General features: G+C 34.3%; 3 protein-coding genes across 4 annotated transcripts; 1 reads left to right on the plus strand and 2 right to left on the minus strand.

Annotated features, from left to right (window-relative positions):
* The first annotated feature begins 5,526 nt into the window (after window positions 1–5,526).
* LOC143616222 (uncharacterized) lies at window positions 5,527–8,565 on the plus strand. Its single transcript, XM_077089115.1, has 5 exons — window positions 5,527–5,607; window positions 5,727–5,906; window positions 6,668–6,750; window positions 6,917–7,003; window positions 8,413–8,565. The coding sequence occupies exons 2-5, from the start codon at window positions 5,741–5,743 to the stop codon at window positions 8,563–8,565; spliced, it is 489 nt and encodes a 162-aa protein (XP_076945230.1). The 5' UTR covers window positions 5,527–5,607; window positions 5,727–5,740.
* Window positions 8,566–12,523: 3,958 nt separating this feature from the next.
* LOC143616232 (uncharacterized) lies at window positions 12,524–15,314 on the minus strand. Its single transcript, XM_077089122.1, has 4 exons — window positions 15,205–15,314; window positions 13,645–13,793; window positions 12,929–13,060; window positions 12,524–12,842 (listed from the first exon to the last, which is right to left on the minus strand). The coding sequence occupies exons 1-4, from the start codon at window positions 15,250–15,252 to the stop codon at window positions 12,653–12,655; spliced, it is 519 nt and encodes a 172-aa protein (XP_076945237.1). The 5' UTR covers window positions 15,253–15,314; the 3' UTR covers window positions 12,524–12,652.
* Window positions 15,315–16,118: 804 nt separating this feature from the next.
* On the minus strand, window positions 16,119–20,325 carry LOC143616241 (uncharacterized). 2 transcript variants are annotated; one of them, XM_077089129.1, is made up of 7 exons: window positions 20,196–20,325; window positions 19,897–20,066; window positions 19,053–19,135; window positions 18,800–18,886; window positions 17,240–17,388; window positions 16,524–16,655; window positions 16,119–16,437 (listed from the first exon to the last, which is right to left on the minus strand). In XM_077089129.1, exons 2-7 carry the CDS (start codon window positions 20,060–20,062, stop codon window positions 16,248–16,250), a joined length of 807 nt encoding a protein of 268 aa, XP_076945244.1. In that variant the 5' UTR covers window positions 20,063–20,066; window positions 20,196–20,325; the 3' UTR covers window positions 16,119–16,247. The 2 variants fall into 2 exon arrangements, with proteins under 2 accessions (XP_076945244.1, XP_076945246.1); XM_077089131.1 differs by having other exon boundaries at window positions 19,897–20,076; window positions 20,196–20,276.
* Window positions 20,326–23,089: the final 2,764 nt, after the last annotated feature.

The following is a 23,089-nucleotide window of genomic DNA, read 5'->3' on the forward strand; positions in this document are numbered from 1 at the left end:
ATGGGAAAAAAATCCATGAAAAGGAAAAAACCCGCGAAACGACAAGCCAAAAAAAGAAAGAACTCTTCTTTTGTTTGGGACCATTTTGAAGAAATATATATTAATGGGCTTAGAAAATGAAGATGCAACTACTGTAACAAAGTATTGTGTGCAGACTCAAAGAATAATGGCACATCTTCATTAGGTAAGCACATTCCTAGGTGTCCTAAAAATCCAAAGGCTATGAAATATCAAAGTACTATAGTTACAAAAAAAAGGTGATAATGGTCAGAGTACTTTGAAAACATGGAAGTTCGATCCCGTAAAAGTCAGGATGTTGTTGATCAAAATGATCATTGTGGACGAACTTCAATTTTCTTTTGTCGAACATGATGGGTTTAGGGAATTCATGGAGGCCCTTTGCCCAAGTTTTAACATCCCCTCTAGATGGACAGTAGCCCGTGATATTCTTGATATTATTTAGATGAAAAACTAAAGTTGAAAGAATTTTTTGTGAAAAACAAGCAAACAGTGTCGTTTACAACGGACACTTGGACTTCGAACCAGCGTGTCAACTACATGTGTTTGACAGCACATGTTATTGATGACAATTGGGTTTATCAAAAAAGAATAATCAACTTTAAACCAATAGATAGTCATAAGGGTGAGAATATTGCAACGTCATTGAGGAGTGCCTCGATGAATGGGGAATAGAGCGTGCAATGACATTTACAATGGATAATGCCTCGTGTAATGACGCTGCAGCTAGAGAATTGAAACGTAGGTTGCCAAATTTGTTTAGTAGAGGTAAGTATCTACATGTCCGTTGTCTAGCCCACATAATAAACCTAATTGTGCAAGAGGGGTTGAAAGCACAAGATGATATTATTGATTGTATTCGCAAAGCGATCAAATATGTTAGGCACTCACCTGCTAGGCTTTCAAAGTTTAAAACATGTGCTAGTGAAAAAAAAGTAGACTCGAAAGCTTTGTTATCCCTAGATGTTTGCACTAGGTGGAACAGCACCTATGATATGTTAGAACGAGCTATTAAATTTGATAAGGCTTTTGATTTATATGCTCGTAAGGATTCTAATTTTCGGAAGGAGTTAAGTGAAGTTCCCGATCATTATCATTGGGATTATGCCAAAAGAATGGCATATTTACTAGAAGTATTCAAATGCAAAACGGGTCAAACTCGGACCGGACCGGACCGGAACCGGTTTGAAACCGGAACCGGTTTGGAACCGAAACCGGTTTGCATGATTACTCAAACCCAGAACCGAACCTATTACAAATGTGTCGGTCCGGGTAGTTAAACCGGGTTTGCGGGACTGATTTGGCGGGTTTAACGGGTTTGATAACACGACGTAGTAAATATTAACTTGAGTTAGTGGTTAAGTTTGAAACAATAGCTAATGAACCAAACCCATGTCACAGTATATTTTGTGGTCCACCGGTCCTTCATCTTGAGATGATGTTGCTTAGCCGAGGATAACAAAAAACCAAGCCAACTATTTGTATTTTGTACCAATCAGTTGCTGCAATTTATACACATTTGATGGTTCAAATAGCTTGCTGCACTATAGCTTGCTGCATATAACAACAATTTAAACACATTTTCTGTACTATGCAGCCTGCACATGAATCATAAGTGACCAAATGTGACATAATTTGCTGCACTATGCTATGCAGCCTGCACATTATTTAAAACCTGCTCATATTTGACAATCACTTGCTGCATATCATATTAAAACAAACACAATCTGATCAATAAAAACAATTTACCCAAACTCGAAAAATTCAAACCATTCATCCAAACTTGAAACATTCAACAATCAAACATTAATCCAAACAAAACCAGAAACAATCCAAACTTGAAAAACCAAATGAAAAAAAAAACAATCTAGTTTCATTACCAAAGAAAACTTAAATAATCCAACGACGTGTCATTTCCATCTTCATTCGATCTTCATCTTACCGATTCGCTCAAAAACATCTAAAAAGGGTAAAAATTAGTAATTGAAAATACACGAGTCGAACATGAATATCTAAAATGAATAATTACCTTTTGCAAACTCCTTGTCTTTCACTAAATCCTCAAATCATTAATCTCCTTTCGTCCCTTTCGTATCCAATCTTGGGTACAGATTAACGCCTCAACTATATTAGGAGATAACGAACTTCTATAAGAGTCGACTACTCGTCCGCCGGTGCTGAAAGCCGAATCCGAAGCAACTGTTGAAACAGGAACAACAAAGATATCTGGTAGAAAAAAAAATTAACACATATTTAATTGTAAGAATAAGAACACAAGTTTTATTAAAATTACCTTTAGCCATCTTTGAAAGGGTTGGATATCTAGCCGAATTCACCTTCCACCATTGTAAAATATCAAAATTGTCGTCCGTGGGTTCGATGCCGTCCGTGAGATATTTTTCCAATTCTGATTTGTTGCCAAAGGACTGATTACCACCACCCCGAAATTTTTCAAATTTAGCCTTCCAAGAACAACTACCCGATCGAGCTTCTTTAGGTACATTTTCTGTCCTTACGAGATTGCTTAAACCGATTTGATAGAAAGTCTCATACTCTGTTATCAATAATTGCATTTCGGCTTGCACAACATCAACCATATCACCTACCATTTTTTTTAGAATCTTCTTCGCTCATATCTTTCATCAACTCAACAACTTTTTGACAATTGAATTGTATTATGTCAAGCTTCATTCTCGGATCCAAAATAGCCGCAAACTCGAATAACGCATTTTTCTTTTCTTTATCATCAAAATACTTATCAAACTTATGTTTCATCAATGATACCATCTTCATAAATTCAAAGTTATCGTTACTTTTTTTAAACATATCATCTAAGGTATCATGAATGTCCATAACGTTAGCATATAACTCATGAGCAACCACATATGTTGAACAAGAAACATCAACCGTTTTGCATTTGAATACTTCTAGTAAATATGCCATTCTTTTGGCATAATCCCAATGATAATGATCGGGAACTTCACTTAACTCCTTCCGAAAATTAGAATCCTTACGAGCATATAAATCAAAAGCCTTATCAAATTTAATAGCTCGTTCTAACATATCATAGGTGCTGTTCCACCTAGTGCAAACATCTAGGGATAACAAAGCTTTCGAGTCTACTTTTTTTTCACTAGCACATGTTTTAAACTTTGAAAGCCTAGCAGGTGAGTGCCTAACATATTTGATCGCTTTGCGAATACAATCAATAATATCATCTTGTGCTTTCAACCCCTCTTGCACAATTAGGTTTATTATGTGGGCTAGACAACGGACATGTAGATACTTACCTCTACTAAACAAATTTGGCAACCTACGTTTCAATTCTCTAGCTGCAGCGTCATTACACGAGGCATTATCCATTGTAAATGTCATTGCACGCTCTATTCCCCATTCATCGAGGCACTCCTCAATGACGTTGCAATATTCTCACCCTTATGACTATCTATTGATTTAAAGTTGATTATTCTTTTTTGATAAACCCAATTGTCATCAATAACATGTGCTGTCAAACACATGTAGTTGACACGCTGGTTCGAAGTCCAAGTGTCCGTTGTAAACGACACTGTTTGCTTGTTTTTCACAAAAAATTCTTTCAACTTTAGTTTTTCATCTAAATAATATCAAGAATATCACGGGCTACTGTCCATCTAGAGGGGATGTTAAAACTTGGGCAAAGGGCCTCCATGAATTCCCTAAACCCATCATGTTCGACAAAAGAAAATGGAAGTTCGTCCACAATGATCATTTTGATCAACAACATCCTGACTTTTACGGGATCGAACTTCCATGTTTTCAAAGTACTCTGACCATTATCACCTTTTTTTTGTAACTATAGTACTTTGATCTTTCATAGCATTTGTTTTCAAAGTACTCTGACCCGCAAATATGGAAACCATATGGGGCTTTCCGCATTGAGGGTTTGTTGCGATTTTTACGCTTCATGGTGGAGGGCAGGAGTCAGCTGTCGTTTAATCTTAACGGGTTGACGGGTTTTTTTGTTTTCCGGTGGGTTTTAACCGGACCAGACCGTTTCCCGGCAATCACTTATTTACAGAACCGGAACCCGGACATATATGCTACTAACGGGTTGGTTTTAACCCCAAATCAATAATACACACGTGAGACGTGTTCTTCTCTAATGAAATAACTCAAAATCAAGTATATAATTAAAAGGTACCTTGAATACTTTAGATATTTGACACATAACTTTCAAGTATCTATCTTTTAGCATTTATCATTATTATGTACTTTAGTTATTTAAATTTTTTTCATCTAACTTTCAATCATTTTATCTTTTGACCTATATAGTCTATAATAACTAAAGGCAACTTTAATAGTTTAGTTGTTTAAAGTTTTGTCAACTAAGTTTCAAATATCTACCTTTTAGCCGTCAAAGTATAAGTAACCTTTTGTTTGTTTGTCAACTGTTGGCACATTACTTAACTTCGGCAACAAAACTTTTACCGTAACGAATTGAGCCGAGTTCCCATCAAGTCCCATACGCAAGGCATGGTAGCTTTCGAGCACGTAGCGCATTTAACATGCTCCGCCGCAACGCGCAAGTATAAATACATGTTAAATTTAAAAACAAAACACTTATGTTTTTTTATCATGCATTTCTCCTTATTTTTAACTATTTCACTAAAAATCAAACACTAATGGCTAGAATACCATCAATGGTTTGGGCCGGTGATGAAAAAACGGCATTGGCAACCACTCTGATGAGCGCGCCGGATAACAAAATAGTCGTAAAGGAGAAACTTTGGACAACAATTTTAGCGGATTTTCAATAAAATTTCAGCGTGGTAAATCACACAAAACACCAAATCAGTTCAAATTGGAGGGATTTGATATGCAAGATTACCGTCTTCAATGAACTCTACAACTGCACATTTGACGGATGAACAATAGGATGAAGCACTTGCCAAGGCCCTTCGCAAGCACGGACCCTGTCGTAGAAATCCATCAACCACTTAGCAGCATGGAATGTTCTAAAACATCATCCAATCATTCGATTAATGGGTTTAGTAATAGCATATTCAATATATGTGACAAGTATAATAAATAATTTATAGGACCTCACTCTACTCCTAATATCCTTGCAAAAAATAATGGATAAATACCAATGATAATAACATGCCACAACATCAGCTACGTTTGGTTGGTTGTAATTGATTTTCTGGTCCAATGCCAAGAGGATGTAATGATCAAGACTAAACATCTTTGAGGTCTTAGGTTCAAAACTTGACTCAATGAGGTTTTTATACAGTGGTAGGTTTCCTCTTTAATAGTAGTTTTGGGTGAGTCGGTCTGGTACGTCAAAATCAGTGTGGTTGGTTGACATCTCGTTTCTGAAAGGTTCCAAGCGCTTTAAAAGAAATACTTAATATGATATTTTGTTAAACCTTAGGGTCTACGGTTAGCATAAACGAAAGTACATATCACAATATGACGATAACAAAGATATAATAATAGATTAATATAAATTTTACTGAATCCGTTAAAAATGCGAAAAACAACTCTCCAGTCAAAATCCTAGGGCTTGGTTTGGTTGTCACAACGAAGCACTCAATCAGTCAATCACAGGTTCGATTCTTCTCAATTCTTCTTCAATTTCGTTACACAAATGGATTCTTATTACTAATTTCTACTTTAATTTTGCTTTTATGTTTGCTAATCGATTGTTTTTCTTATGCATCTTTCAGTGTGTAATAGAGTGATGGATTCGGATAAGATAGAGGTTGTAAAAGCTCAATTGGAACCGTTCTTATGTCAATCGGAGCAGTTCATTCGTCGTGCTGAAGATTATGTTCGTCAGATCCCGCCAAATCAGATCTATTTTGCTGTTGGAGCTGTTTTATTCACCTCAATTCTGCTCTTATTAAGTAATTTATCTTTTTATTTTATAGTGTATGCAGATATTAATGTTTTTTTGCTTAGTAACATATAATTAATTGCTAAAATTGTTTCATCCTGTTCAATGTCTATGGACACTTGACTGGCAATAGGATTTAATTACAGCGGCTTAGGGATAGGGCTGACAATTCGTGTCTTAACGGGTTTAATAGGTTATAAACGACGCAAGTATCAAACATGAATACGCCTCGTTAAACTACTTTATATGCCATGACTATAAGACCGTTTTAAGTTTCATGCACCAATAAGGGAAATTGATGGTGTCTAGCATACTAATTTCCGTTATTTAAGAAAATAAAAAAAATCACATACCGCACTTTTTTTATTAGCATGTCTTATCATGTCTTAAGCACGCACCCAATTGTCAGCCCTGTTTAGGGATCTAGTGTACGCAGTGAGTTATATTGCATCTGATACTCTTCATAAGTTGCTCACTGGTGCTTTAAATTTGAAAGTTATTTGATTGTTAAGTAGTTGCTAGTAAGAATTTATAGCCTTTTTGTATGTAGGAATGTAGGATTCATAGACATTGCAATTTTTTCTTTTATAAAATTTAAAATGTTTTACCTTTCCACAATGGTAGGTTTGCGTCTTTATAGTTTTGCAATGCATTTTTCACTTTAGTCGTGAAGTTTGGTAAACGAATCTTAGCATTTGTTGACATGCTACTGAGCTAAAAGTCAAAGCTGTTTGTTTTGAGTATGATCCATTTTTGTGAATGTCTTTGCAGTCCGTGTTTTCAAGCATGCAATTTCTAACACCATTGTGCTTACCGGGCTTAGTGGAGGTGGTAAAACTGTTCTCTTTGACCAGGTAAATGTCAAATAAGTTGTTCTTACTAGTAGTTTCTATGCTTTGGTCTTATACCTTTTACTCATTAAGGTGATTTCATATATGATTTTTAAGATTCCTTCTCGAGTTTTATGTGTACCAAAGTTTATAATTTGATATAATCTGTTTCAATGTTTGCCTGTGCCAGCTTCGTGATGGATCCTCTCATCAAGGTACTGTTACTTCAATGGAACCCAATGAGGGCCTGTTTGTGCTCAATTCAGAGACTTCCAAGGTAAATTACTGTAATCTAATACTGTTGCCATAAATTAATATTCTGAATATAAGATACCTAAATATCAGCTTCTAGTTGCATGTGAAATATGCATCTATATAGTTATAACAATCATTAATATTCTAGTGGTGGTGATTTTGACGCATGTACATACAAGTGGGTCGATTGGGAATTAATGACAGCTTAAGTCTGGATGAATTTAGGAAAAAAATTTCAAAATCAATGTGATTAATCTTGTGAAGATGCTTTATTTTGATTTTCTGTTGTGTATGCGACTGCTTACTTGCTCACTGATGACAATAACGTCCTTACATATGATGCTCAACTTCTTGACTTTTGAGTTTTGAACATAACCCAATTTAAGTTTCTTGTGTTGTTTGGCTGATGATAATGATGACGTGACAAGTGATTTAAGTCAGCTCAGTAGCATTTATAGATGCATATTTCATATATAACTATGGCAATCATTAATATTTTGGACATGGCAATCTTGACCCATGTACATACAAATAGGTTGAATTGGGAGTTGATATCAGCTTAAGGCTGGATGAATTTAGGAAAAAAGAATTAAAATCAAAGCGATTAATTTTATGAAGATGCTTTAGTTTGTTTTTCTGTTATGTATGCACTATACAGCTGCTTACTTGCTCTACGATGACAATAAAATCTTTACGTGTGATGCTCAAATTCTTGACTTCTGAATTTTGAACATAACCTAATTTTAGTTTCTTGTGTTGTTTGGGTGATGATCATGATGATGTGGCAAGTGATTTAAGCCATTTAATCTTGATGTTCTTGTTTTGCTGAACATTTGAGGCACATTTCCCATATTGTATGGTTGCATTGCTTAAAGCTGTACTATTTGCTACTAAATTTATTCTGTACCTTTTTGCTTTTGCCCAGTAGTTGAATATGGTTTTTTGTTGTGTTCATGCATTCTTTTATGGTGTATCTTGCATGTTTTTAGGGCAGTTCTAATGTCAAGTGTTTGTGTTATATGCTGCTAGGCCCTGTATTTTTAGCTTTACCTGAATAACCAGACACCCAATCGGATCATAGATACGGGCTTAAATGCCATGTATGGAATGCCTCATTTGATCAAAGTCTAACTTTTATAATTATGAATAGATACTGAAAAAAAAAGAGAGAATAGACAAAATAGTTAGTAGCTTTGTAAATTGAAGAAAGAGAAAGAAATAATAGAAAAAAGAAGGGACAATATTATATTATATAATAGAAGAGAGAATGAGACATGGTGTTTTTTGAAAATCAACAAAATATAGAGATAAGTTTAGAGAAGGGTGTTTTTTAGTTAAATTCTAGAGACGAAGATAGAGAAGTTATTGTGAATGTTCTTAAATTATTAATGTTTAATGTTTAGATTATTATATTGTAGGTTTTTTTACCAGAAAGGCAAAATCAAAGCGGTCCATCTTGTTGATGTTCCTGGTCATTCACGTCTTCGCCCTAAATTAGACAAGTATTTGCCTCGAGCAGCTGGCATTGTCTTTGTTGTGGATGCTGTTGAATTTTTGCCCAACTGTCGTGCTGCTTCAGAGTAATTTTTATTATCAATGTTTTAAAAACCGGTATTTTACTCGTGCCGGATTGGGCTAAAAAATGGTACAACCGGATTTACACAGTTTTTAACTCAGACGATGAAACAGGAGATAAAGGTTTATATTATTATTAATCTTCCTTTTCTTTCTATATATCATAAATGCTCGTTATGGTTTAACCTTATTCGTTTATTATTTTCAGAATTTGTATAATGCAAATGTTAGGCGAGTGGTGGTGATGGGACTAGCACCTATTGGTTGTGCACCTTACTACTTGTGTCAGTATAACACGTAACTGTCTATTGAGGAGGAAATCGTTGTAAAAGGTTATACGAATGCGAGTTTCCAAACCGATCGAAATGATTCTCGATCACAATCGGGATATGTTTTCATTATGAATGGTGGGGCAGTCTCTTGGAAGAGCTCGAAACAAGATGTGGTAGCTTTGTCCACCACAGAATCGGAATACATCGCCGCCTCATTGGCAGCTCAATAAGCTGCGTGGATTAGGAAATTCATTGCTGACCTAGGGGTGGTCCGTACCATTCAGGATCCTCTAGAAATCTTTTGTGACAACGAGGGTGCGATTGCTCAAATCAAGGAACCTCGTGCTCATCAAAAGACGAGGAACATTGAGCAGAGGTTCAACTACATAAGGGATGAAGTTGAGAAAGGAAAGATATGTATTCGCAAAGTTCACACCGATCAAAACATTGCGGATCCATTCACGAAGCTCCTTGAAAGGCCAAAGCATGAAGGTCACACTTGTGCCTTAGGACTTCGATATTCTAGTGATTGGATATGATCTAATTTTGTATTGGATATCGGAACAATTGTTATTTTCACTCATTCATATGATTATGGTTTATCATTATGACATTTTAAGTTATGTTCCATTTTAGCATGTTTAAATCCGTGAATAAGTTACTTATTCTAAATGTCCGTAATTGCTCATATTTGTGGGAACAAATATGAAAGTAAGACTATTATGAACTTGGATTGGTAGATATTTATAATGTATGAATATAGAGCAAAAGGTTGCTACCAAGGTTCATAGATATTTATGGGATATAAATATTGGACTGACCCGCTCTCAAATGTTACTACATGGAATCTTTGTGATTGATCATAAGTAAATTTGAGTAAAAGACGAATATCATGGTATCCTCCGACCTGAGATACATTTTGGGTCTTGATATTCATCAACTATTATACTTTGACTTAGTTCTTCGCTGCTCTGAAACATGACAGTACATAAGTCTAAGATCAGGTATAGTACAAGGTGATTGTGAGAGACGTATGTAGTCAAGAGGGGATTTGTCCCTCTTATTCGTTGAGAGTAAGATGTCTAAGGTCTGCTAAGTTAAATCAACAGATAATGATCACTCTGTGTCTCTGGATTTGACATGACATCCGTGGCAAAAGGATAAATGATAGTTTCACCTAAATCATTTCAAGTAAGGGACTTGAAGGTGATGATGTTATTGAATGACACTTTGTCATGCGTATTAGGGGTAGTAAACCGTAGTTAGGCGGTATTTACTGCTTGCATCAATCTTCTACGTATCTTGTACAAGTGGAACCAATAAATAATATGATAATGGAATTCAACTTTGTTATGAGATACACGGTTGGGGAGCTTAATAAAGAACTCGTTGATGCCAATATTATCTTTTGTGATGCTTATATTGGCTCCATGGATATCCTCAAGAATAAGGAACAATATGGTAAGATTATCCAATCGGTAAAAGGTGGAATAGTTCAAACGGGCTAAAATGCTAAACGGGTTGAAAGTTGCCCATAAATAGTTTTATTTGAAGCTTAAAAAATAATGGTGATAAGCTCCTCTTGGTTTGTACGACGCGTGGCAATTATTACCCATTATTCAAGAAATGGGTTGATTTGGGTAAAGAAATTGCTTACAGATTCATTTGGGTCCACTAAAATTATTCAACGGGTCAATTTGGGTCTATTCAAATTACACAACGGATGGGTCATGAGGGGTGTAGACGAGCCAAATCACTCATTAGCTACTTGAGATTGGCTCTCTAAAAGCTCAAACCAAGCCTAGCTTAAATGAGCTCGGGCCCGAGTTTAAGCCTTAAAATAAGCTTGTTTAATAAACAAGCTCAAGCCCGAGCTTCATTTATTTTTTTTATAATGTTTATTTAATAATAGTTATTATAACATATAAAATTATGATAAAAATAACTTTGCTAACTTAAAACGGATCCAAATGGTTCGAACCCGGTTTGACCTTTATGGACTTATGGTCCAACCCGTGCATCTTCCACCTTGTTTTGAAATTGTATGTGAGTGGGAAAAAGGAATGTGACATTGTTGTTTAATATTTGCAGGATTTAGATTTACAGATACAGCATGTTGTGATCTAGGAAGGTACAACGGTTGGATACTTGGATCATGTGTATATCATCTGGAATGGCATGCAGGAATGCTACAAATCATCTATGGTGGGATCAGTTTCCTCCAACATCTGCTATGAATGAGATTTTAGCAGAGAATGTGTGGTCTGGATTGCATACCAAAATGTGTTATCCTATGAACATGCAGGAGATGGTAGCTCAACGGGTCAGAACGACAGATGATGCCATCAAGTATTCCAGCCAACCTTAATGAACATGATCAGGATAAGCATATTATTTCTGTATATTGAGAAATATATCTTGTGATAATGTGTATAGATTAGGTATGGTATAGGCATGACACATGTTTTAGTTTTAGTGCTAGCTGTATGAAATTGAAATGTAAATTGGTTAGAGATGATGCAAGCCTTTGTATAGAGGATTAAAGATGGATCATGGTCCAAATGTTTGAATTTGGCCCATATTATGGTATAAATGGCATATTAAAAGTTCATAGTTTTGGATTCTTATTACACCACTCCAACTTGTATGTTTTGTGATTTGTACCATTTTCAAGTATAAGATCTCAATTGATGAGTTCATAACTTCTATTATGATTATATGTATTTTTATAATTCAAAAAAGATAGAAATGTATAAGTTAAAAAGGGCATTGGTGAATTACCCTAATAAAAAGAATATAATGTTTTAAGGTATGATCTAGCTAAATACATGTTTCATGGTTAGGTCTCAACTAATATCCTATTTTGATCCAAACCATAAAAAAGTTAGTAAACCCATACCCGTCACGGATCTTCTGAATTTTTTCATAAAATTCGGTTATTTCTTCTTTTCTTCTTTTTTTTTTTTTGAAAAATGGGGGACGTCAGCAAACTTTAAAGTGCAAAAGTTAATTTCAGTTTGTGTCCCAAAGGTTTAACCAAAATGACTACTTGAGTACCAAAACCGTTTTTTCATCTTAGGCCTAAGGCTTTCATATTTTATCAGAAAACATGAAAACCTTAGGCCTACATTGATGGAAAAACGGGTTTGATGCTCAACTAGTTATTCTGGTTAAATCTCGTAGACTCAAATCGAACTTAAACTCCAAAAATAAGAACTAAGTGCACTGCAAACAATGACAAAAGGCAGAAACTAACCTTCTGTTGATTTCCCTATGACTTTTGGTCAACTTTGACCAAAAAATCAACCATACCAAATTTCATACATTTGACAAGAAAGTTTACACATAAAAGTCAACTCTCATATTCTCAATTTCTACCAATATTAACCATTTGATTGTTAAATTTTGCCCCAACTACAACTTCTTCATAAGTCAACTCCCCACTCTGGCGCCTAGGTGATAAGGAGGTGCCTCAAAACTTAATAGTTGTGGTAATTTTCATTGTTGCACATGCTTTTCTGTATATATTTATATAAATTACATAATGCACGTGGCCGGATGATGGATGTAATGATAGTTAGATAGCTGTAACAAACATTATCCAGTAACAGAAGTTACAGAACAAGTTTGCAGATACGGAAAACATTTTAGGAAAAACAATTATGCTATTAAGAAATTGAAAGAGTCATTAAAGTCTTCAAATATATTCCTAAACAATACTTTCCATTTCCATGAAAATAAACTCCAAAAACTAAAATAAAAAGTAAAAATAAAAATATCTCAACTTTCGACAAGAAAACCCGAATGAAACCAACAGACAAATATCAAGGCCTAACACGCTCCCTGATGAATTGCTCCAAGGGTAATATCTCACCTGTTAACGCAGACGCCTCGGCAACAGTCACTTTGTTAACGCACTGAGAAAACGAAAAGGCTTCCCCGGTTACTCCCAGTGTGAACTCATTCGATATATCAGCATCTGATACAGCTTTTCTTGATGTCCTAAGCTTATCACTATACCTAAAAAACATCAACACATAAGTTTGGATTTCAATAAAGAAAAAATATTATAAATAAATAAATAAGTAGTGAAAGCGTACATTTCCTTCTCAAGTTGTTTCCTGATGAACTCTTTAGTATGTGCAGTGACTTTATCCACCTTGTTGCAAAAAATAAGAAGTGGAATCTTGTTCTTCACAACGCTCGCCTTTGTCAAAATGTCATAAAGATACCTTTTAAAAGCAAACATAAGAACATGTTAGATTCACAGCTCACTTATACGTAAGTAGGCTTGTAAACAAACCGAAGTCCCGTTTACTTAACAAATGAACGAACATGAACAAAAAAAAGTTGTTCGTTTAGTTAAACGGATGAACATGAAGACATGTCTCGTTCGTTTACTTATGTTCGTGAACATTCATTTATTTTTGTTAGTTTTACTTTTGTTTTAAGTTTGTTCATTTACATTTTGTCGGCCCATTACAACTTCCTATATTTTTAAAATCTTTTTAGACCCAACACATTCTTCTTCACATTATTTTGAACTGATTTTAGGTCAGTTACAACTTACAATTGTTCATCTATGTTCGTTCGTTTACGGTCATGAACCATTCGTTTATGCAGTCAACAAACGAACATGTTCATTTTCTTAAGGAACGGAAGGACAAGAACAACAAACTTTGTTTGATAATTGTTCAGTTTAAATTAACCAAATAAACACGAACACGCTTCATTCGTGTTCGCTCGGCTCATTTACAAGCCTACACATAAGTACATGCAAGATTGTATTGTAAACAATAACTATAATAAAAATTACTCTGAAGCAGCACGACAGTTGGGCAAAAATTCAACAGCATCCACAACAAAGACAATGCCAGCTGCTCGAGACAAATACTTGTCTAATTTAGGGCGAAGACGTGAATGACCAGGAACATCAACAAGATGGACCACTTTGATTTTGCCTTTCTGGTAAAAAAAACCTACAATATAATAATCTAAACATTAAACATTAATAATTTAAGAACATTCACAATAACTTCTCTATCTTCATCTCTAGAATTTAACTAAAAAACACCCTTCTCTAAACTTATCTCTATATTTTGTTGATTTTCAAAAAACACCATGTCTCATTCTCTCTTCTATTATATAATATAATATTGTCCCTTCTTTTTTCTATTATTTCTTTCTCTTTCTTCAATTTACAAAGCTACTAACTATTTTGTCTATTATCTCTTTTTTTTTTCAGTATCTATTCATAATTATAAAAGTAAGACTTTGATCAAATGAGGCATTCCATACATGGCATTTAAGCCCGTATCTATGATCTGATTGGGTGTCTGGTTATTCAGGTAAAGCTAAAAATACAGGGCCTAGCAGCATATAACACAAACACTTGACATTAGAACTGCCCTAAAAACATGCAAGATACACCATAAAAGAATGCATGAACACAACAAAAAACCATATTCAACTACTGGTCAAAAGCAAAAAGGTACAGAATAAATTTAGTAGCAAATAGTACAGCTTCAAGCAATGCAACCATACAATATGGGAAATGTGCCTCAAATGTTCAGCAAAACAAGAACATCAAGATTAAATGGCTTAAATCACTTGCCACATCATCATGATCATCACCCAAACAACACAAGAAACTAAAATTAGGTTATGTTCAAAATTCAGAAGTCAAGAATTTGAGCATCACACGTAAAGATTTTATTGTCATCGTAGAGCAAGTAAGCAGCTGTATAGTGCATACATAACAGAAAAACAAACTAAAGCATCTTCATAAAATTAATCGCTTTGATTTTAATTCTTTTTTCCTAAATTCATCCAGCCTTAAGCTGATATCAACTCCCAATTCAACCTATTTGTATGTACATGGGTCAAGATTGCCATGTCCAAAATATTAATGATTGCCATAGTTATATATGAAATATGCATCTATAAATGCTACTGAGCTAACTTAAATCACTTGTCACGTCATCATTATCATCAGCCAAACAACACAAGAAACTTAAATTGGGTTATGTTCAAAACTCAAAAGTCAAGAAGTTGAGCATCATATGTAAGGACGTTATTGTCATCAGTGAGCAAGTAAGCAGTCGCATACACAACAGAAAATCAAAATAAAGCATCTTCACAAGATTAATCACATTGATTTTGAAATTTTTTTCCTAAATTCATCCAGACTTAAGCTGTCATTAATTCCCAATCGACCTACTTGTATGTACATGCGTCAAAATCACCACCACTAGAATATTAATGATTGTTATAACTATATAGATGCATATTTCACATGCAACTAGAAACTGATATTTAAGTATCTTATATTCAGAATATTAATTTATGGCAACAGTATTAGATTACAGTAATTTACCTTGGAAGTCTCTGAATTGAGCACAAACAGGCCCTCATTGGGTTCCATTGAAGTAACAGTACCTTGATGAGAGGATCCATCACGAAGCTGGCACAGGCAAACATTGAAACAGATTATATCAAATTATAAACTTTGGTACACATAAAACTCGAGAAGGAATCTTAAAAATCATATATGAAATCACCTTAATGAGTAAAAGGTATAAGACCAAAGCATAGAAACTACTAGTAAGAACAACTTATTTGACATTTACCTGGTAAAAGAGAAACTACTAGTAAGAACCGTTTTTTCATCTTAGGCCTAAGGCTTTCATATTTTATCAGAAAACATGAAAACCTTAGGCCTACATTGATGGAAAAACGGGTTTGATGCTCAACTAGTTATTCTGGTTAAATCTCGTAGACTCAAATCGAACTTAAACTCCAAAAATAAGAACTAAGTGCACTGCAAACAATGACAAAAGGCAGAAACTAACCTTCTGTTGATTTCCCTATGACTTTTGGTCAACTTTGACCAAAAAATCAACCATACCAAATTTCATACATTTGACAAGAAAGTTTACACATAAAAGTCAACTCTCATATTCTCAATTTCTACCAATATTAACCATTTGATTGTTAAATTTTGCCCCAACTACAACTTCTTCATAAGTCAACTCCCCACTCTGGCGCCTAGGTGATAAGGAGGTGCCTCAAAACTTAATAGTTGTGGTAATTTTCATTGTTGCACATGCTTTTCTGTATATATTTATATAAATTACATAATGCACGTGGCCGGATGATGGATGTAATGATAGTTAGATAGCTGTAACAAACATTATCCAGTAACAGAAGTTACAGAACAAGTTTGCAGATACGGAAAACATTTTAGGAAAAACAATTATGCTATTAAGAAATTGAAAGAGTCATTAAAGTCTTCAAATATATTCCTAAACAATACTTTCCATTTCCATGAAAATAAACTCCAAAAACTAAAATAAAAAGTAAAAATAAAAATATCTCAACTTTCGACAAGAAAACCCGAATGAAACCAACAGACAAATATCAAGGCCTAACACGCTCCCTGATGAATTGCTCCAAGGGTAATATCTCACCTGTTAACGCAGACGCCTCGGCAACAGTCACTTTGTTAACGCACTGAGAAAACGAAAAGGCTTCCCCGGTTACTCCCAGTGTGAACTCATTCGATATATCAGCATCTGATACAGCTTTTCTTGATGTCCTAAGCTTATCACTATACCTAAAAAACATCAACACATAAGTTTGGATTTCAATAAAGAAAAAATATTATAAATAAATAAATAAGTAGTGAAAGCGTACATTTCCTTCTCAAGTTGTTTCCTGATGAACTCTTTAGTATGTGCAGTGACTTTATCCACCTTGTTGCAAAAAATAAGAAGTGGAATCTTGTTCTTCACAACGCTCGCCTTTGTCAAAATGTCATAAAGATACCTTTTAAAAGCAAACATAAGAACATGTTAGATTCACAGCTCACTTATACGTAAGTAGGCTTGTAAACAAACCGAAGTCCCGTTTACTTAACAAATGAACGAACATGAACAAAAAAAAGTTGTTCGTTTAGTTAAACGGATGAACATGAAGACATGTCTCGTTCGTTTACTTATGTTCGTGAACATTCATTTATTTTTGTTAGTTTTACTTTTGTTTTAAGTTTGTTCATTTACATTTTGTCGGCCCATTACAACTTCCTATATTTTTAAAATCTTTTTAGACCCAACACATTCTTCTTCACATTATTTTGAACTGATTTTAGGTCAGTTACAACTTACAATTGTTCATCTATGTTCGTTCGTTTACGGTCATGAACCATTCGTTTATGCAGTCAACAAACGAACATGTTCATTTTCTTAAGGAACGGAAGGACAAGAACAACAAACTTTGTTTGATAATTGTTCAGTTTAAATTAACCAAATAAACACGAACACGCTTCATTCGTGTTCGCTCGGCTCATTTACAAGCCTACACATAAGTACATGCAAGATTGTATTGTAAACAATAACTATAATAAAAATTACTCTGAAGCAGCACGACAGTTGGGCAAAAATTCAACAGCATCCACAACAAAGACAATGCCAGCTGCTCGAGACAAATACTTGTCTAATTTAGGGCGAAGACGTGAATGACCAGGAACATCAACAAGATGGACCACTTTGATTTTGCCTTTCTGGTAAAAAAAACCTACAATATAATAATCTAAACATTAAACATTAATAATTTAAGAACATTCACAATAACTTCTCTATCTTCATCTCTAGAATTTAACTAAAAAACACCCTTCTCTAAACTTATCTCTATATTTTGTTGATTTTCAAAAAACACCATGTCTCATTCTCTCTTCTATTATATAATATAATATTGTCCCTTCTTTTTTCTATTATTTCTTTCTCTTTCTTCAATTTACAAAGCTACTAACTATTTTGTCTATTATCTCTTTTTTTTTTCAGTATCTATTCATAATTATAAAAGTAAGACTTTGATCAAATGAGGCATTCCATACATGGCATTTAAGCCCGTATCTATGATCTGATTGGGTGTCTGGTTATTCAGGTAAAGCTAAAAATACAGGGCCTAGCAGCATATAACACAAACACTTGACATTAGAACTGCCCTAAAAACATGCAAGATACACCATAAAAGAATGCATGAACACAACAAAAAACCATATTCAACTACTGGTCAAAAGCAAAAAGGTACAGAATAAATTTAGTAGCAAATAGTACAGCTTCAAGCAATGCAACCATACAATATGGGAAATGTGCCTCAAATGTTCAGCAAAACAAGAACATCAAGATTAAATGGCTTAAATCACTTGCCACATCATCATGATCATCACCCAAACAACACAAGAAACTAAAATTAGGTTATGTTCAAAATTCAGAAGTCAAGAATTTGAGCATCACACGTAAAGATTTTATTGTCATCGTAGAGCAAGTAAGCAGCTGTATAGTGCATACATAACAGAAAAACAAACTAAAGCATCTTCATAAAATTAATCGCTTTGATTTTAATTCTTTTTTCCTAAATTCATCCAGCCTTAAGCTGATATCAACTCCCAATTCAACCTATTTGTATGTACATGGGTCAAGATTGCCATGTCCAAAATATTAATGATTGCCATAGTTATATATAAAATATGCATCTATAAATGCTACTGAGCTAACTTAAATCACTTGTCACGTCATCATTATCATCAGCCAAACAACACAAGAAACTTAAATTGGGTTATGTTCAAAACTCAAAAGTCAAGAAGTTGAGCATCATATGTAAGGACGTTATTGTCATCAGTGAGCAAGTAAGCAGTCGCATACACAACAGAAAATCAAAATAAAGCATCTTCACAAGATTAATCACATTGATTTTGAAATTTTTTTCCTAAATTCATCCAGACTTAAGCTGTCATTAATTCCCAATCGACCTACTTGTATGTACATGCGTCAAAATCACCACCACTAGAATATTAATGATTGTTATAACTATATAGATGCATATTTCACATGCAACTAGAAACTGATATTTAAGTATCTTATATTCAGAATATTAATTTATGGCAACAGTATTAGATTACAGTAATTTACCTTGGAAGTCTCTGAATTGAGCACAAACAGGCCCTCATTGGGTTCCATTGAAGTAACAGTACCTTGATGAGAGGATCCATCACGAAGCTGGCACAGGCAAACATTGAAACAGATTATATCAAATTATAAACTTTGGTACACATAAAACTCGAGAAGGAATCTTAAAAATCATATATGAAATCACCTTAATGAGTAAAAGGTATAAGACCAAAGCATAGAAACTACTAGTAAGAACAACTTATTTGACATTTACCTGGTAAAAGAGAACAGTTTTACCACCTCCACTAAGCCCGGTAAGCACAATGGTGTTAGAAATTGCATGCTTGAAAACACGGACTGCAAAGACATTCACAAATATGGATCATACTCAAAACAAACAGCTTTGACTTTTAGCTCAGTAGCATGTCAACAAATGCTAAGATTCGTTTACCAAACTTCACGACTAAAGTGAAAAATGCATTGCAAAACTATAAAGACGCAAACCTACCATTGTGGAAAGGTAAAACATTTTAAATTTTATAAAAGAAAAAATTGCAATGTCTATGAATCCTACATTCCTACATACAAAAAGGCTATAAATTCTTACTAGCAACTACTTAACAATCAAATAACTTTCAAATTTAAAGCACCAGTGAGCAACTTATGAAGAGTATCAGATGCAATATAACTCACTGCGTACACTAGATCCCTAAACAGGGCTGACAATTGGGTGCGTGCTTAAGACATGATAAGACATGCTAATAAAAAAAGTGCGGTATGTGATTTTTTTTATCTTCTTAAATAACGGAAATTAGTATGCTAGACACCATCAATTTCCCTTATTGGTGCATGAAACTTAAAACGGTCTTATAGTCATGGCATATAAAGTAGTTTAACGAGGCGTATTCATGTTTGATACTTGCGTCGTTTATAACCTATTAAACCCGTTAAGACACGAATTGTCAGCCCTATCCCTAAGCTGCTGTAATTAAATCCTATTGCCAGTCAAGTGTCCATAGACATTGAACAGGATGAAACAATTTTAGCAATTAATTATATGTTACTAAGCAAAAAAACATTAATATCTGCATACACTATAAAATAAAAAGATAAATTACTTAATAAGAGCAGAATTGAGGTGAATAAAACAGCTCCAACAGCAAAATAGATCTGATTTGGCGGGATCTGACGAACATAATCTTCAGCACGACGAATGAACTGCTCCGATTGACGTAAGAACGGTTCCAATTGAGCTTTTACAACCTCTATCTTATCCGAATCCATCACTCTATTACACACTGAAAGATGCATAAGAAAAACAATCGATTAGCAAACATAAAAGCAAAATTAAAGTAGAAATTAGTAACAAGAATCCATTTGTGTAACGAAATTGAAGAAGAATTGAGAAGAATCGAACCTGTGATTGACTGATTGAGTGCTTCGTTGTGACAACCAAACCAAGCCCTAGGATTTTGACTGGAGAGTTGTTTTTCGCATTTTTAACGGATTCAGTAAAATTGATATTAATCTATTATTATATCTTTGTTATCGTCATATTGTGATATGTACTTTCGTTTATGCTAACCGTAGACCCTAAGGTTTAACAAAATATGCTTGGAACCTTTCAGAAACGAGATGTCAACCAACCACACTGATTTTGACGTACCAGACCGACTCACCCAAAACTACTATTAAAGAGGAAACCTACCACTGTATAAAAACCTCATTGAGTCAAGTTTTGAACCTAAGACCTCAAAGATGTTTAGTCTTGATCATTACATCCTCTTGGCATTGGACCAGAAAATCAATTACAACCAACCAAACGTAGCTGATGTTGTGGCATGTTATTATCATTGGTATTTATCCATTATTTTTTGCAAGGATATTAGGAGTAGAGTGAGGTCCTATAAATTATTTATTATACTTGTCACATATATTGAATATGCTATTACTAAACCCATTAATCGAATGATTGGATGATGTTTTAGAACATTCCATGCTGCTAAGTGGTTGATGGATTTCTACGACAGGGTCCGTGCTTGCGAAGGGCCTTGGCAAGTGCTTCATCCTATTGTTCATCCGTCAAATGTGCAGTTGTAGAGTTCATTGAAGACGGTAATCTTGCATATCAAATCCCTCCAATTTGAACTGATTTGGTGTTTTGTGTGATTTACCACGCTGAAATTTTATTGAAAATCCGCTAAAATTGTTGTCCAAAGTTTCTCCTTTACGACTATTTTGTTATCCGGCGCGCTCATCAGAGTGGTTGCCAATGCCGTTTTTTCATCACCGGCCCAAACCATTGATGGTATTCTAGCCATTAGTGTTTGATTTTTAGTGAAATAGTTAAAAATAAGGAGAAATGCATGATAAAAAAACATAAGTGTTTTGTTTTTAAATTTAACATGTATTTATACCTGCGCGTTGCGGCGGAGCGTGTTAAATGCGCTACGTGCTCGAAAGCTACCATGCCTTGCGTATGGGACTTGATGGGAACTCGGTTCAATTCGTTACGGTAAAAGTTTTGTTGCCGAAGTTAAGTAATGTGCCAACAGTTGACAAACAAACAAAAGGTTACTTATACTTTGACGGCTAAAAGGTAGATATTTGAAACTTAGTTGACAAAACTTTAAACAACTAAACTATTAAAGTTGCCTTTAGTTATTATAGACTATATAGGTCAAAAGATAAAATGATTGAAAGTTAGATGAAAAAAATTTAAATAACTAAAGTACATAATAATGATAAATGCTAAAAGATAGATACTTGAAAGTTATGTGTCAAATATCTAAAGTATTCAAGGTACCTTTTAATTATATACTTGATTTTGAGTTATTTCATTAGAGAAGAACACGTCTCACGTGTGTATTATTGATTTGGGGTTATCTATCTGAGAAAGGATGATGGTTTACGTGCTAATGTGACACACATTTGATAAATAGTGAAAGATGAGAGTATGACACAATTTGCTTTTTAACATGTATATAATGAAGCCGTTGTTCAACGATCATTGGTGGCCTCCTCCTCGACAAACACTACCAAAGCATGAATATTTGAAAGTTATACATAAAAAGAGTTCACATGGACGCACTAGTTCACGTAAGAGCAAGGTTGCAAAAGTCACTAGGCGGACCATAGGCAGCCGACTAGGCAGTTGGGTGTACTTGGAGTATTCGGGGAGTACTCAGACATGGTAAATATAAATAAAATAAATTTTTGAATATTATATATATGTCAAATATCATAAGTTTATTAATATTTATAACAAAACATGTGAATATCAATATAAATAAGATAAACACATTTTTATATAATAAAATACTCTAAAAGTTTATAATAATTAATTAAAAAAATGATGTTTGTTCTTTAGTATTGTTAAAATACGAATTATGTTTATTTTTTAGTCAAAATCGGCTCAAGTTCACCGACAAGATGTGATTCTGGTTGAGATTGACCACATTTGATCAATTCTTAATAATTAGGAAGAGTTAAAAGAAAGTTTCATTATTTCAACCACCGTCCAAATCGACATGGGTGGTGTAGCCATTCAGGCAAACATGCAAGGGGTACTCGTGGGTGCCCTAGTCCCCTTATAAAGAAATCAATACACACACTCACATCTAAAAAGATAATATCTCATACTATTAACTTAAACTATAACAATCTAATAAAATCATCAAATAATACGTACGCATACCACACATACAATGCATACACACATATGTTATACTTTTTTCTTTGACCCTCAAAACGAACTTTCATTAAAACCATAACAATTACAAGTACAAAACAACTCAAATATACCAAAATACAAAACAACCAAAAATATAAGGGTGGGCAAAAAACCTAACTCATCGAGAAACCGACTTAACCAAAACAAACCACACTAACACTCTGTTCCTGAGTTCAACACAAGGGAAGAAAGAAAAGAAAATGGATAGAAAGAAAAGGAGGTTTGTGTTCCCGAGTTTCATTTAAGAAAAGAAAGAATAAAAATGTGTTTCTAAGTTTTATTTAAAGGTAGAAGAAAGAAAAGAAAAAAAAATAAAGGCTTTTAAAAATTGTTTCTTTTTATTTTGGAAGGAATTGACGGAAGGAAAGAAAAAAAAGATGAATTGAAATGTTTTATTAAGCGACCCGTATAAGTTCGGGTTGCAGGCTGACCCGTTTTTTGTTCGGATCCGGATAAAGCTTCCAATTTGTTGCAGAACACAAGACAGAGCTCCAATTCGTATCTGCAATGGCCTGCTGCATCTAACCCACTGTGCAATTTCACTTTCTATAAACCCTAATCTTCCATAAACCCTAACT

The sequence above is a fragment of the Bidens hawaiensis genome, unplaced genomic scaffold (genome assembly GCF_021521415.1).
Source record: "Bidens hawaiensis isolate Kalapana, Puna unplaced genomic scaffold, B.hawaiensis_p1.1 tig00002306_1, whole genome shotgun sequence".
Taxonomy (NCBI): domain Eukaryota; kingdom Viridiplantae; phylum Streptophyta; class Magnoliopsida; order Asterales; family Asteraceae; genus Bidens; species Bidens hawaiensis.

What these genes read in the sequence shown, in the direction of transcription:
- LOC143616222 (XM_077089115.1), top strand. Translation starts at nt 5,741, where the DNA reads ATGGATTCGGATAAGATAGAGGTTGTAAAAGCTCAATTGGAACCGTTC. An exon ending in AAACTGTTCTCTTTGACCAG is followed by an intron (nt 6,751 to 6,916) that starts GTAAATGTCAAA and finishes TGCCTGTGCCAG; the next exon opens with CTTCGTGATGGATCCTCTCA. An exon ending in TCAATTCAGAGACTTCCAAG is followed by an intron (nt 7,004 to 8,412) that starts GTAAATTACTGT and finishes TTTTTTTACCAG; the next exon opens with AAAGGCAAAATCAAAGCGGT.
- LOC143616232 (XM_077089122.1), bottom strand. Translation starts at nt 15,252, where the DNA reads ATGGAACCCAATGAGGGCCTGTTTGTGCTCAATTCAGAGACTTCCAAG. An exon ending in TCAATTCAGAGACTTCCAAG is followed by an intron (nt 13,794 to 15,204) that starts GTAAATTACTGT and finishes TTTTTTTACCAG; the next exon opens with AAAGGCAAAATCAAAGTGGT. An exon ending in AAACAACTTGAGAAGGAAAT is followed by an intron (nt 12,843 to 12,928) that starts GTACGCTTTCAC and finishes TTTTAGGTATAG; the next exon opens with TGATAAGCTTAGGACATCAA.
- LOC143616241 (XM_077089129.1), bottom strand. Translation starts at nt 20,062, where the DNA reads ATGGATTCGGATAAGATAGAGGTTGTAAAAGCTCAATTGGAACCGTTC. An exon ending in AAACTGTTCTCTTTTACCAG is followed by an intron (nt 18,887 to 19,052) that starts GTAAATGTCAAA and finishes TGCCTGTGCCAG; the next exon opens with CTTCGTGATGGATCCTCTCA. An exon ending in AACTGTCGTGCTGCTTCAGA is followed by an intron (nt 16,656 to 17,239) that starts GTAATTTTTATT and finishes TGCTTTTAAAAG; the next exon opens with GTATCTTTATGACATTTTGA.